General features: G+C 52.5%; 1 protein-coding gene across 11 annotated transcripts in view; it reads left to right on the top strand.

The window, feature by feature from the left end:
* VILL (villin like) overlaps positions 1–14,760 on the top strand; it is a 35,862-nt gene that overhangs the window by 3,779 nt on the left and 17,323 nt on the right. For 6 of the 11 annotated variants that reach the window (XM_072599172.1, XM_072599170.1, XM_072599175.1 and 3 more), the window contains exons 2-7: positions 8,221–8,287; positions 11,068–11,148; positions 11,279–11,353; positions 12,605–12,801; positions 13,018–13,126; positions 14,334–14,444. In XM_072599172.1, coding sequence (XP_072455273.1) covers positions 11,083–11,148; positions 11,279–11,353; positions 12,605–12,801; positions 13,018–13,126; positions 14,334–14,444 — 558 coding nt within the window. In that variant the 5' untranslated portion in view covers positions 8,221–8,287; positions 11,068–11,082. Of the gene's footprint in view, positions 1–8,117; positions 8,288–11,067; positions 11,149–11,278; positions 11,354–12,604; positions 12,802–13,017; positions 13,127–14,333; positions 14,445–14,760 lie in introns of all 11 variants that reach the window. The other 5 variants (XM_072599165.1, XM_072599166.1, XM_072599173.1 and 2 more) reach the window with 2 other exon arrangements.

Raw genomic sequence — 14,760 nt, 5'->3', positions numbered from 1 at the left:
CCCTTCCCCAGCCTGTCTTGAACTTCTCCCTTTCTTTCTCTTGAGGACACTGGCCTCTTTCTAGCCACCTACTTTTCATTCTGGAATATCCTTTGTAGTCTGGCTCCAGAGACCTCCCCTTGTGACACACTACTGCACTCAGTCAGTCAACATTTATGAAGCACCTCCAATGCGCCAAGCTGTGTGCTAAACCCTAGGGAGACAAAGAGAGGCAGAGGACAGTTTGTGCCATGAGGAGCTCACAATCTGATGGAGGAATCCCCATGCTAACAACAATGTACAAACAGCTGTGGTCACGATGCACAGGAGAATCAGCAGGAGGTGAGCACACAGGATGGGCCATTTTGGAGTTTCACTCAGGACTTCATCTCCTGCCCCTGTGCCTTGGCATAGGACACAGGCTCGCCTGCATTCCTCCCCTCCATTCTTCAGAATCCTTAAGTTCCTTGGAAGACCCCACTTGTTAGGGTAATTTCCCTTCTCAGCTTGTCTGTCATTTACGCCTCCCTTACAGTGTGTAGAAGGGGAGCGCCTGACTCCACCTGCCTCTTCCTGGTGGTGCCCAGGGCCTAGCAGGCTTCCCCCCACCCCTGGCTTCCTCCAAGAGTCAGCTCACACCCCCCTTCTGCAGGAGTTCTTCCTGGGCAGCCCTTTGCAGCTAGCTCTGGTACCTATGGTGGTTACCTTCCATGCTCTCTGTCTCTGTCTTGTTTGGGTGTGGTGTCCCCCATTAGGCACAGACTGTTGTTTCTGCTTTCTTTGTGTTCTCAGAGCTTAGTGGCACAGTGCCTGGCACACAGCAGGGCTTGACAAATGCTTGCTGAATTGAATTTGGGTAGGCCAAAGACAGGGTTCTAGACCAGGTTATAGGTAGGCCTAGAATCTCAAAGGCCTTGACCCGCTTCTCAGGATCCTGGATGGTTGCTCTGGTCTTGGTTCAGAAGGTTGGGCCTGATGCCATCCCCAGAGTGCAGGGTTGTTTGCAGAGACTGCCATTCCCCCATGGTCTCAGTGATCTTATGCCAGTCTAGGATTATTTGCAGCCCCTGCTGCTCCTCATAAATCTTGGTGGTTGTTTGTAGGGCTTGGTAGCATTGGTTCACAGAGCCTGTCCCCCTTGGTTTGCAGAGCCTGTCCTCTTTGGTAGATCTTGATCACTGTTTGCAGAGCCCATCCCCCTTGGTTCCCAGAGCCTGTCCTCCCTGGTGGATCTTGGTTGAGCCTAGGCCTATTACAACATTTGCCCCAGTGTGCAGATTGTCATTTTGAGCCATTGCTTAGCAGCTTCAGGGGGGTCGCAGCCTCTGCCCCAGTGATCCTTCCCTGGGTGCTCCCACCAATCCTCTGCTGCCTCTGCCCCAAGCTATGCCTGCTGCCCCAGGGCATTCCCAGCTCTTCTTTAACGTGGGTCTTCTGTTTCTCCCCATGCCAAGGCACACACTCCCCCTTAGCTTCTCTGTGGGACAGTGGGAATATTGCCTCTGAGAACAGAGAGAAGGCCTCGGGATGTGAAGAAGCAGTCTTGAGGGCAGGCACCAGCTGAGTCCTAGGGCAGGACTCTTGGTCCCCTGGCAATACTGGGCAAAGGATCAATGAGAAGTCCTGGCCTGATCCTTTCCTTGGTTTGCTTTGCCAAGGCTGAGTCAACCTTATCTGGGATAGGGCAGGTATCCCTCTCCCCAAGAAGAGGCTGCTGGGAATAAAGCCAGGTTACTCACCACAGGGCTCTCCCCAAGGGCCCTGGTGAAACTGAGCTTCCTAAACCTCAGGCTGAGTCCAGCACTTCTCCTGGAGGGGAGATGGAGGTGGTCCCAGAGAGGAGAGCTAAGCCAGGCCCTAGGGACCCCTGGTGTGACAACAGAGAGATGGCCCCTTTTCATGGATGGGGTCAGGGAGGTGATGTTCCCCAGTGGAAGGAAGCCCTGTGGCCTAGTGAGCATGGGAAGAGCCTTCCCTCGCGGAAGTTAGAGAGGCCCTGGGTTCAATCCTGATCCTATCATCATGTGGCCTGGGCAAGTCCTCAGGGAAAACCTAGGGAGGGGATGGTTTCTAAGATCCCTCTGGGTTCCATCCCACCACCTTTTTTGCCCTTTTGACTTCAGCCAGACCAGATTCCACAAATATTAACTGAGTCCTCAGTTCTGGGCCACAGGGCCCTGGGAGAGGTCCAAAGATTAGGTTAGACAGAGTCCTGGCCGTCCTGAAGGGGATGGCACCAGCGGAGCCAATTGTAACTGTAGTCCTGAATACCCAGGGAGAGCATCACAGCAGGGCACGTTGGGGAAGGAGCAGGAAGAGGGCACTATCAGCAAGGGATCCAGGAAGGCTTCCTGAAGGAGGGGGCATCCACATGGGCTGGTAGTTGAGGTTCAGCAAGTGCAGGGGAGAGGGATGGGACATGTCTGAACTGTGGCATTGACAGGGGAGGTGGGGGTGGGGAGGGGAGCTGGGAGTCACACTGGGAGAACACCGAGGAGAGGCATGGGAATTGGAGAGGTGCAGGGCAGGAAAGGTCAGGCCAAGGAGTGTGGGACCCTTCCCAGGAAGAGATGGCAGGGGAGATCAAGGGCAACCAGGGAGCCTCCTGTCAGGTCTGTGCAGATGCACAGTGGAGGGGGAGAAAGGCCAAGGTCATCCAGGTGGGCTGGAAAGAGGGCCTGTGCTAGGACCACCCACTCCTCTTCCCCAGCCTCCTCTGAGGCTGGCCACCTACCTAATGCTTCCTTCTGCCCTGTCTGGAATTCCTGGATATTTCTTGTTAAATTTTTAAAGATTCTGAACATAAGAGACCTCAAGAAAAAGAAACATTTCCACATGTAAAGTAGACTGGAGGATCTATTATAACATATAATCATATACTATATCTATTAGATAATTATGCTATAACATAACATATAATACCTGTTATAATAACATCATAAATTTGACATGTAACTTCTGAGCTATCCTGCTTATCTGTCTTTCCCTCTGTTTTCTCCTGTGGATTTTTAAAAAAATCTCCAACAATCCTCCTTTTTGGCAACTGATGACCACCTCCTCCTGTAACTAAAAACCAGAGCTCTTCTAACAGTATGTGTCATCCCGCAAAACAAATTCCCCAAATGGCTACTGCAAACAGAAGCCTTCTCCTGCAGCTTGAGGTCGCTGCATCTGCATTTCCATCTGCAGGTGGTGGGCCGTGCTTCACCGTCCTCTGGACTGAGGGTTCTTAAGTCTTTCCAAGGCAAGGCTATTACTGCAACCAGCCTTCTCCTGGTTCTGCTCCTTGGACTCTGCATCAGTTCATACAAGTCTTCCCAGGTTTCTCTGAAACCTTCCCCTTCATTATTTCTTCTGGAACAATAACATTCCCTGACACATACAGGCATGACACACACAGTTCAGCCGTTCCCCAGTGGATGACGACTCCCTGATAACCTGCCACAAATCTCTCCCTACTATGATTCACCCATTCTTCCTAAAACTCATATCTGACCGTGGCACTGTCCATCTCCTCCAGGATCAGATATGAAACCCTCTGCTTGGAATTCAAAGCCCTTCAGAGCCCAGCCTCTTCTACCCATCCAGTCTTCTCACGCTTTACCTTCCATGACATACTCTTCTATCCAGTGCCCTGACCTCCAGGCTGGTCCATGAACAAGACCCTCCATTTCTCAGTTCTGGTCATTTTCTCTGGCTGTTCCCTATGCCTGAAACACTCTGCCCTCTCCACCCCCACTCCTCACCTCCCTGGCTCCCTTTAAATCCCAATGAAAGGAGGGAACTTGTGGGGGAAGTGGAGGTAGGTATCCTCCTGCACAAAGCCTTCCCCTTGATTCCAGCGCCCTCCTCCTGTTCATTCTCTCTCCAGTATGTCCTGTGTAGGTAGTTTGTGCATACATAGGTATTTGCCTGTTCTCTTCCCTGCTAGACTGGGAGATCTTTAAGGGCAGGGGCTATTTTTCTCCTTTCTCTGTTCTGAGCACACAGGATGTGCTTAATGTTTGTTGAGCCTAGGCCTATTACAACATTTGCCCCAGTGTGCAGATTGTCATTTTGAGCCATTGCTTAGCAGCTTCAGGGGGGTCGCAGCCTCTGCCCCAGTGATCCTTCCCTGGGTGCTCCCACCAATCCTCTGCTGCCTCTGCCCCAAGCTATGCCTGCTGCCCCAGGGCATTCCCAGCTCTTCTTTAACGTGGGTCTTCTGTTTCTCCCCATGCCAAGGCACACACTCCCCCTTAGCTTCTCTGTGGGACAGTGGGAATATTGCCTCTGAGAACAGAGAGAAGGCCTCGGGATGTGAAGAAGCAGTCTTGAGGGCAGGCACCAGCTGAGTCCTAGGGCAGGACTCTTGGTCCCCTGGCAATACTGGGCAAAGGATCAATGAGAAGTCCTGGCCTGATCCTTTCCTTGGTTTGCTTTGACGAAGCAAAGCAAGACTGATGAAGAGCAGCTATACCTATTTTTGTTTTTTTCTTTTTTCGGAGAGAGAAGATGAGGCAATCCGGATTAAGTGACTTGCCTAAGGTCACACAGCTAATCAATGTCCAGTGTCTGAGGCTGGATTTGGACTCAGGTCCTCCTGACTCCAGGGCCAGTGCTGTATTTAGATAGTGTGCCAACTAGCTGTCCTCTCTTCTTTCTTTGATCTCTTTCAGATTTATGTCTAGGACTGGCATCTCTAGGTCAAAAGGTGGGCAGAGTTCCGCGACTTTGGGGGTATGCTTTCCAATTGCTTTCTAGAATGGTTGGGCCAATTGGCAGGTCCACCAACAGTGCCTTGACGTGTCTGTTTGCCCCCAGCCCTCCACCTTTGATCATTTTCAGCTTTTGTCATCTTTGCCGATCTCCCAAGTCTGAGGTAGAATCTCAGGATTCCTTTCATTTTCATTTTTCTAATTTTTAATGGCTTTGAGAGCTCAGATTTCTTCCTTTGAGAACTGCCTCTTCCTATCTTTTGACCATTTGCCTTTTGAGGAGTGACTCTTATTCTGCTATATCTGAATCAGTTCCTTCCATAGTTGGGATTTGTCCCATCTACAATGGCATGTCCATGAGTACCCAGCTTGGCTCTCTCAGCATCATGCCTTTTATCTTTCGCCTTATGATTTCATCCCTCCAGGAACTCCTGGGCAGAACTTCCTTATCCTGACATTTAAGGTCTTAGAGGATTGCCTGGGGCACTGAGGGCCTGAAGGGGTGACAGGGGCCAGCCTGAATCAGAAGCAAGCCTTAGGCCAAGGTCTTCTTCCTGGCTCTGAGGCCAGCCCCTTCCCATGAGGCCCTGCTGCCTCTCACTCTCCGCTCTTCTGCACGTAGTGGGTGTTTTTCGAGCATTGTTACACTTGCCTGCTTGGCTGTGTTTGTCACAGTTGGCCAGTCAGGCCTGGGGAGGAGACACCTCCAGTGGGCAGCACCTGAGGAGTGGGATTCAGGGAGGAGGGACTTTGAACAGTATGTCTTTGAATATAGGCATGCTTTTTCTTTTTAAAAATCTTTTTTGTATCCTTTCTTCCATCTCTTTCATTTCTGGATGCATCCCTCTCTCTTAAAATTCCAAAAGGGCAGGAAAAAAGCCATTCAACCAACCCAACTGTCCTGGCCTATATGGGAGTGTATGCCACATTCCATACCCTTGCCCCCCACCCCCACGCCCACCCCAGCAAAGAGAAGAGGGAACTATCCCTGTATGTACTTGCCATACCAGAACATGTGACTCTCCATGTCTATGGATTTGTTTGGGGATGCAGGAAGCATGTGCCCATCAAGGCTCCAAATCCCTGGGAGATGGTAACATGGGAGGCTGAAGAACTCTCAGCCTTGTGGCAAGCAGAAGCACATGGCCTTTGGCAGTATCTGTTTAACATAGAACATTCCCAGCTCCCACATCAGGAGGGATCCTGGGCTGTGAAGCCCTCGGGGAGAGGGCCCTGGCCTGGCACATGGCTGTCCGTGAGACTGTGAGACACTGTTGTTCAGTGCTGGACAGGCCGCTATCCAGAATCTCATTTACAATGTACTGGACCAGAGTTAGCCTTGAGGCCCTGGGGAAGGAGGACCGGCCTCCACTTCCCCACAAGTTTCTGCTCTGGGGCAGCTTGGCTGGTTGGAAGTTTTCCTTTGCATCACACCACTGTCGGTCTCTCTGTAGTTTTCACTCACTGAGGCAGGTTTGGGGACGAGCCCCATGACAGGGCCTGGAAGGTGGCAGCTCCTATGGCTCTTCTCCAATCTTAGTGTCCTTGCTGCCTTCCCCAATGCCTCTGTTGTCTGGTGGGACCCTCCACTGCCCTGATGTTCCTGCCTTCCTGGTTGCCCTTTCTGCTGGTTGCCTGGCTTCCTCCTGACCCCTAAGGGTGGGGATCCTTGGGCCCTCTCCCATGTTTCTTAACCGGGGGACTTGGGGATCCAGCTGGTCCCCTGCTTCAGTTTTGCTCAGTTCAAGCCTGCCATGGGTGAGCCTCTGGGAATACACTGACAAGAAAGATAGTTTCTAGGACCCCTCTGCACAATCACTTCCAAATTCACCTCCATTCCTGATCCTTCTGTCCTTGATTCCCTCCCCCCAGATTTCTCAGATGCAGCCACCTGGTTGCCCTTTGGACACCTCAGCCCCAGCATGTGCTAAGCTGCCCCCTTGGCATTCCGTACTGGAACCCTCAGAGACTTTCCAAGAGGGAGCAGCCATCTGCCAGCCACCTGGGCTTTCCCTCTCCCCACCTCTCCTCATCCCAGCTCCAGTTAGTTGCCAGGTCCCCAATACCTCTTGTAGGCAGCCCTTTCTGTGCACTTCTACACCACCACCCTGGTTCAGGGTCTCATCATGTCTTATCTGGACCGCTGTGATGGCCTCCTAACTTGGCTTTTTGCCTCCATTGTCCCCCCTTATCTCTAAACCACCGATCACACAGATGCCAGATCTTCTCAAGGCACAGGGCTGACCATGCCACATCACTGCTCAAGGACCTTCTGTGGCTCTCCTTTGTCTCTAGGGCAGAGTACACCTTCCTTCTCTTCCTGGCATTCAAGGCCAGCTAGTCTTCTAGGGATATTTCACACCCAATCATCTGCACACTCTCCATTCTAACTCAAAGCGGCAAGTCACAACTCTTTGGACAGATAGAAAGTAAGAGAGAGAAAAACAAAAATAGCTCCTGCTCTCAGGGGGTTTCCATTCCAGGAGAGAAGACAATGTGTGTATGCTGATAATTAAAGGCGATGAGAATGAACCATTACAAAGAGAAAGGCATCTGAGAGAAGGGCCCAGCCACACTGGGAAGGCCAGTCTGAGTTCACATTAGAGATGAGCCTGAAAGGGAGGCGGGAGCTCTGAACTGCCAAGGCAAATGGGAAGGGCATTCTGGGCATTGGGAACAGACAGCATGGGTAGAAGCCCAGCCAGACTCTAAAGACCAGGAGTTTGAATTTTAGCCTAGAAGCCATGGGGAGCCCCTGGACCTGCTTTCAGAGGGGAATGCTGGGTCAGATTGGACTGTGGGAAGATTCTCTCAGTAGCTGCATGGAGGAGGGATTGACCTAGGGAGAGACTGTGGAGGCAGGGATAGGAAGGCTCAAGCAATTGTGCAGCAGAGGGGCATCCAAGGGCCTAAACTAGGGCGGTGCCCATAGGAGGTGCCTGGCAGGACAGAGGAAAAATGACTGATCGGACACAGGGTGAATAAGAAAGAGAAATTAAAGATGGCCCTGAACTGGGGCTGGGGGAGTAGCCACAGGCTGCAGCACATGACAGAATGGAATGGCATGTGAGAAGCCATGTGAAGTTCCTGCTTAGTCAGAGAGATGCTTGACTAGAAAGGCAGGCCAGCCACTCATCGAGAAGAGGGGCCACCAATGGATGAGGCTCGATGTTTCTCCCTTGTTGTTCAGTCATGTCCAACAACCCTGTTTGGGCTTTTCTCAGCAAAGACACTGAAGTGGTCTGCCCTTTCCTTCTCTGGCTCATTTTACAAATGATCTATAAAATCCCCTGCAAGGCAAACAGGGTGAAGTGACTTGCCAGGGTCACACAGTTATTAAGTGTCAAAGACTGGATTTGAACTCAGGTCTTCTGTACTCTATACTATGACACCACCTAGCTGCCTTTGAACTAACTCCATTTGGCCCAATGTTCTATTTAGTGTGAAGAACTCCAGGTCCTGAATACCTATCCTCTGCACTATTGCTCTAGGCTCCATATCACGGGTCAGTTTGATAAGCATGTGATCTCTTCCTTTGTCCAAGACATCCATGAAAACACGACACAGCCCAGGACCCAGGGCCCAGAGCACTCCACTGAAGACCCTCCCAGGTGAGTCAGTAATGATTACGCTCAGATCCATTTCTGCCCAACGGTAGCACCATCAGAACCTCATCTCTCTGTCATGCTTCACAGTCATAGCATGAAAGACTGGATAGAATGCTCAGCCCAAATCTAGGTCAGCTCTGGCCACATGTTCCCCCACCTGCCAGCATGGTGACTTTGTCTGGACAAGGACATTACCTGCCCATGGGCTCTGGGAAGTCACAGCTTTCTTTTCTCAATGTTCGGTCATCAGTCCTTTAATTTAACATCCTGGAATCTTGTCCAATCTGGTGGGCCTGGAGTCAGCCAACTTCCTCTACTTCCCTTCTGAACAGCCAGGAAAGCCTGTGCTCTCCTCCCATCTATAGGACTTCTCCTGGCTCCTTCACAGGTCATTGACCAAAAGGGGCTCAGCCGTCCCTCCCTCCAGCTCTTTGAGGAGCCAATGATGCAATTTTATTTGAACCAGGTGACCCAAACTCATCTAGGGCAGCCGGGTCTCATCATCAGCTCCCCCACCCCTTCTGTCATTTTCATTTTTGAGGTCAGTGTCCATGAGAAGGGAAACAAAGGAGATGGGGAAATGGAGCAGCTCTCCTTTCCCACTTGTCCATGATCACTGTCCCATCCATGCTGAACAAATGGCCTCATCCCTCCTCCGAGCCTCGTCTTTCCTTCTGTGTCTCTGTAACACACACACACACATGTGCACGTGTGCGTGCACACACGCATGTGCACACATGCACACACATCCCCATGGCTTTCCTTCACATCTTTAGCTTATTCTACTGTTTGGCACCTTTTATTCTTGGGCTTCCATCTGTATTCACTACAAGTGGAATGAGCCACCACTGGAGGTAGTGGACTCCCCATCACTGGAGGTCTTCAGGCAGAGGTGGGATGGTGGAGGGGGGATTCCTGCATGGTGTATGGGTGGCATTAGAGGGCCTCCGAGTCCTTTCCAACTCTCACATTCTGCAATTCTTCCTCTATTCCTTGCTATTGCTTCCTTCTAATGAAAATATCTTTTTGTATTCTAATTTGATTGGTGAGTTCCGTGGGTTGGGATGGGCAGGGGGATCAATCGGCAGGCTGGGGTATGGTCCAGACAAGAGATAATCAAGGCATGGACTAGGGTGGTGGCTTGGTGCCTGAAGACAAGGGGAGAGATGTGGAAAAGGTCAAGAAGGTAGAAATCACAGGATTTTGAAGCTGGTGGATACAAGGGGTAAGAGAAGGAGGTGTTAAGGAAGACAGAAAGAGTCTCCATCAAGGACACGAGAAGAACAGTTGTGCCCTGCCAGAAAGAGGGATGTTCAGAAGAGGGGAGGAGAGCGAGTTCTGGTTGGGATTTCCTGAGCTGCCGATGCCCATGACACATCCAATTCAAAATGTCCATCAACTAGTCAGAGAAGAAGCTGGAGATTGAGCTCTGGGAGTCATTTGCATAGAGATGGTCATTGGGCCCTTGGGAGTTGAGGAGGTCTCCAGGCAATATAATATAATGAGAAAAGGGAAGAGCCCAGGACAGAGCCTTGGAGACGTGCCTGGCTGTGGGGCAGTATATGAATGACACACGCCAAGTCATGCCAAGCTTTTGTCTCCTTTTCTAGGAAAAAATCCCCAAATGGGGTGGTCCCTTCCCTACAATGGTCCCATCATTTCTACCCCCCAGAAACCAGTCATTCTCTGTTAGTGAGAATCAGGGCCAGAAGAGAATTTTTCTTTGGTTATTTAGCTTTCAAAGGATAGAACGATCATTAATGCAAATCAGGAAGCTGTTCCTTGTTCCAGTTTGTCATTTCCAAATGAGATAATACTGATAAAGTGCTGAGCACACTGCCCAGTACACAGTGGTGCTTAATAAATGCTTGTTCCAGCTCTCCATTCCCTTCTTCTTGCATGTGAGTGACAGAGATGAAGAGAATATAGAAACAGAGACAAAGGGAGAGAGAAAGGGGACTTTTATTAGATGTTTTCTATATGCTAACACTGCTAAAAAATGTTATCCCACCAATCTCAGTGTGTAAGATCATGTAGACTTCCTTGGCAGTCTAGCGCCCCTGGCTTATTACCCAGACTCGTTATCTAGAAATTACTTTGGTTTGGCCATGACCACTCCTTCTCTATCTGGACCTTCATTTGATTGACACCCTGTCTCCCATCCCTGGGCTTCAGTCCCTCAGCTATGGAATGGGAGGGCTGGTCACTGGCGTGAGTCTATGGGTGCCCTGAGACGGGTCAAGACCTTGTTGAACCCCTCACCCCCACTGCCCTCTCTGGCACCTGAAGAACTCCCACCTTGTCCTTGAGGGGCTGTTGTGGCTGAAAAGGCCCAGGTGTGACCTCCTGGCCTTCTCTACACTGAGCCCTGGCCAGGCTTTGCAGAGCCCAGGCTTGCTGTGGGTGCCGAGCTGTGCTTGGCCGAACTCTGGGACAAGGCCTGTCTTGTCTGAGCATTTGTCAGGTCTGTCTGTGGTCTGGGCACGCTCACAAAGCCTTCCCCGTGGTAGCATTGGCTGCTTTCCCCAGTCTCTCAACGCTGCTTTCATTTCATTCATTTTGTCATTCAGTGCTCTCCAAGCCCATGGCCATTTAGAGAGCCTGGCAATAGGGAGGGGTTCATCCCTGCTGGCACACAGGGTCAAGGGCATTGCTGATGGACCCAGAAGGTGGGCCATCTTTTGACCTCCCCACACCCAAATGGACTAATGACCTCTGACATCCCTTCTGGCTGCCAATCTAGGCTCCAAATTTCCCATCCCCCCTCCCACTTGTGTTTTCAGCCCAGATCCAGAAGGATGGACCTGGACAGTGACCTCTCCTCCATTGAAAAGTTGCAGGGGCTGCAGATCTGGGCTATTGAGGTAAGAGGGAGCAGACTCAGACTGGGACCATGAGGAGAGAGGCATCAAGGGGCCTTCCTAGAAGGGGGTGAAGCCTGGGCTGGGTGTGGGCAAGGCACAGTCCACACCAGTCTGTCACTGCCTTCTCTAGAAGATGAAGATGGCCCGCATCCCTGAGAAGGCCTATGGGAGTTTCTTTGAAGGTGATTGCTACATCATCCTGCATGTGAGTGGTTCTCGAGCCTGGCTCCCAGCTGTCTGTGTTCACTGGAGCCCAGGCCTGGGCACTGGGGGGGGGGGGGGGGGAGGCAGCCAGAGTCCAGGCTCTCTCGCCACCCACCCCACGCCAAGAGGCAAGCATGCTGGTGCCTCAGATCACACAGCTCTGAGCCCCATTCTCTCTCCCCTGTGACCCTACTGGCCCCTCCCTGGCTGCCCACCTGGACTACTGCCTGGCTGCCCACCTCTGCTTGGGGTGCCCTCCCTGCCCTCCTCCATGTGGCACTCAGCATCATCTCCCTTAAACACCCATCAGCCTTGGCTTTGCCCTGTTCAAAGCTGAGAATTGTTCCCCATAACCTCCCCAATGAGGTCCAGACTACTTGGTCTGGCATCCAAGACTCCACCTTCACTCCAGCCACTACCCTTGCCACTCTAGAATGGCCCCTGTTCTCCATTCAGCCTCTTAAATCCAGCCCATTCAAGGCTCAGCTCAAATGCTGCCTCCTCCACGAAGCCTTCCCTGATTATCCCTGAGTGAAAATCCAGCCCAATCCAACAGACCTTTATTAAATGCCTACTGTATGCCTGATGCAAGGCTGTGTGCTGAGGATACCAGGACAAAAACGAAACAAGTGTAGCCTTCAGGGACCTTATATTTTCCTGGGAGTTGGGGTTCTAGCATAATAGAACCATACCAAGCTAAGTGAATAACGGAGGCAGACAAAGAGAGACACGAAACAAACAACACTGCGCCTTAATTTCCCCATCTGTGACATGGGCAAGGAGACTCGCTGGCCTCTGGGGTCCCTGCCAGCTCTAAATCTTTGAGCCTCTCTGTGCCTCAGGTTCTCATTTGTGATGCGGAGTTAGTGGGAGGGTAGCCTTACTGGCCTCTATGGCCCCTTTGGTCTCTGAGCCTAAGATCCCTTGGATCCTCGAGGGGCCAGCAGAGATCTGGGAAAGCTCTCTGTGGGAGGGGCAGGACTGATCAGCTCAGGGAGTAGGAGGTGGTTCCTTAGAGAAGTTGGGGAAGGGCTGGCCTGGGCCATCCTGTTCAGGAGCAGGGCCCCTAATTCAAGGGCAGTTGGATGAACCCAGAGGAGCAGAGGGCGAGGAAGCAGCCTCAGCCCCCTGCCCTGGCTCTGGTCCAGGTCGGCTTCCAGGGTCCTGACTGAGCTGGGAATGAGGAAGAGGGATAAAAGAAGGGCATCCCCCGGGGCCCTGGCCCCCAGCCTGTGCCTCTCTGTGTCCCCAGAATGAGAAGAGCAGCCGGGGCCTCTCCATCAATATCCATTACTGGATAGGCAAGGACTCGGCGGTGGATGAGCAGGGGGCGGCTGCAGCCTACGTGGCCCAGCTGGACAGTGCGCTGGGGGATGTTCCCGTGCAGCACCGGGAAGTCCAGGGCTACGAGTCTGATGTCTTCAGAAGCTACTTTAAAAATGGAATCACGTGAGTGGGGCCCCCCGACTGGGCCGGCCGGGGTCACTGATGGGTGCCATCTTGTCCAATATCCCCTGTCTGGCTGCGTCACCACGACCCTTCTGGGAAACAGGCGTGACTGTGGTCACTGCACAGAGAAGGAAGCTGAGGCCCAGGGCCCACAGACACCCCCGGGGCCGCTCCCTGCCCCCTCCCCACCTCACCTCTCCTTCCTCCCTAACCCAGTTACAAGAAGGGGGGTCTGGCATCTGGCCTCAAGCATGTGGAGACCAACATGTACAACATTCAGAGGCTCCTGCACATCAAGGGAAAGAAACCCGTGTCAGCCACAGAGGTGAGGAGGCCCCAGTGGGGACCCCTCCCCCGGCACACCTGGGCTGAGCCGTCCAGGGGTGGAGATGGAAGCAGGGCTGGGCCAGGCCGACATTTCCAACTCTACCCCTTGGTACTTGGGCATATTTTAGAAAGTGTAGCAGCCCAGGGATTCTGGCTCCCCCACCTCAGGCCTCAGTTTCTTTAATCTGCTAAACTGATCTAATAATGCCTACTCTCTGCCCTGCTGCTGCTAGTACTGGGCGTGGGAAGGCCTTCTGAGCTGTCACCAGCCTGGGCCAAATTAACTGAGTGGTCAAGCGAGGGGGCAGTGGGCCCCAGCTCCCTAAGAGAATGGTGCAGCGGCAGGCTGGAGCCCTGGGCATGAGATGCAGGGGTAGGATGAGGAAAAAGCCTGCTGTGCTGGATCTGTGGGCCACAGTCTCCTTCGTGACTCAGAACTCCTTACCAGGCTCCCCCACAACACACACACGCACACACACACACATACACACGCACACACAAGGTGGAGCAGAGGCCAGCCTCCATCCCACTGGGGGCCAAGGCAGGAGTGGGGCTCACACTAGGAGGGGCTCCATGTGCATGGGTCAAAAGAGCAGGTCTTATGGGGATCCAGTGTGTGATGTTCTCCTCACTTGGGAGACCCATTCTTTACACACACACACACACACACACACACACACACACACATCATGTACAACCACAGTCACACAGCCCCCTAAACCCCTACTCACAATGGCACGATCATCCATTCTAATATATGACCGAACACAATCCCACACACAAACACCATCTCACAGTAACACAATCCCACAGAAAAACACCTTCACACAATCACATAGATCCCTGTAGGTCCCAGTCATACACTGAGCACAGTGCCACCACCCCACACAACCACACAGATACACAATGAGCATAGAGCCACCACCTCACACAATCCCCCGTAGTCAGCCACAACCACACACACACACACACACATCTGAAAATAGTGAGAGTGAGCAAGTCTCCAGCCCCACAGCTCCATGCACCTCCTCTGGAGAGAGACCCCAGAGACTGTGGAGACAGTAGAGTGAATGTTGTTGTAGTCAGTAGGACCATGGAAGGTTGGAGGAAAGAGGCTGGTGGACTTCTTGGAGGAGGTGGGTCCTGGTTTGGTGGGGAGGGGCAGGCAGATGCTTTATTCTTACACCACCCCCTCCCCTCCCCAGGTGGACCTGTCCTGGGATAACTTCAACAAGGGAGACGTCTTCCTCCTGGACCTGGGGAAGGTGCTGATCCAGTGGAACGGCCCTAAAGCCAACTTGTCTGAGAAATCCCGGGTCAGTGCCCCAGGCCAGGGGCAGAGCAATGCTGAGCTGGGCACCCTGGGAGGGCAGCTGGAGAAAGGGAAGGAGGTCCCCAGGGAGCTTGCTCTCAGCTTAAGGCCAGAGGTTCAGGGACAGGCAGGAAAAGTAGTGTTTGGCCCAGCCCTCCTTGCCTAGGTGGGTGGCAGGGGAGGCTCACTCAGAACTCTCTCTCAGTTCTCTGCTAAGAACCGGCTGGAACACTGGGGAAGCCCCTGTCACTCCTTCCCTGCCCTTCCCCTCCAGACTGATCTTTGGGGGCCTCTTTCCCTTCAAGAGGACTGTGCCCTGG

The sequence above is a fragment of the Notamacropus eugenii genome, chromosome 3 (genome assembly GCF_028372415.1).
Source record: "Notamacropus eugenii isolate mMacEug1 chromosome 3, mMacEug1.pri_v2, whole genome shotgun sequence".
In the NCBI taxonomy this organism is placed as follows: domain Eukaryota; kingdom Metazoa; phylum Chordata; class Mammalia; order Diprotodontia; family Macropodidae; genus Notamacropus; species Notamacropus eugenii.
The sequence above is the reverse complement of the archived record's forward strand: the minus strand, read 5'-3'. Positions and strand labels throughout refer to the sequence as shown.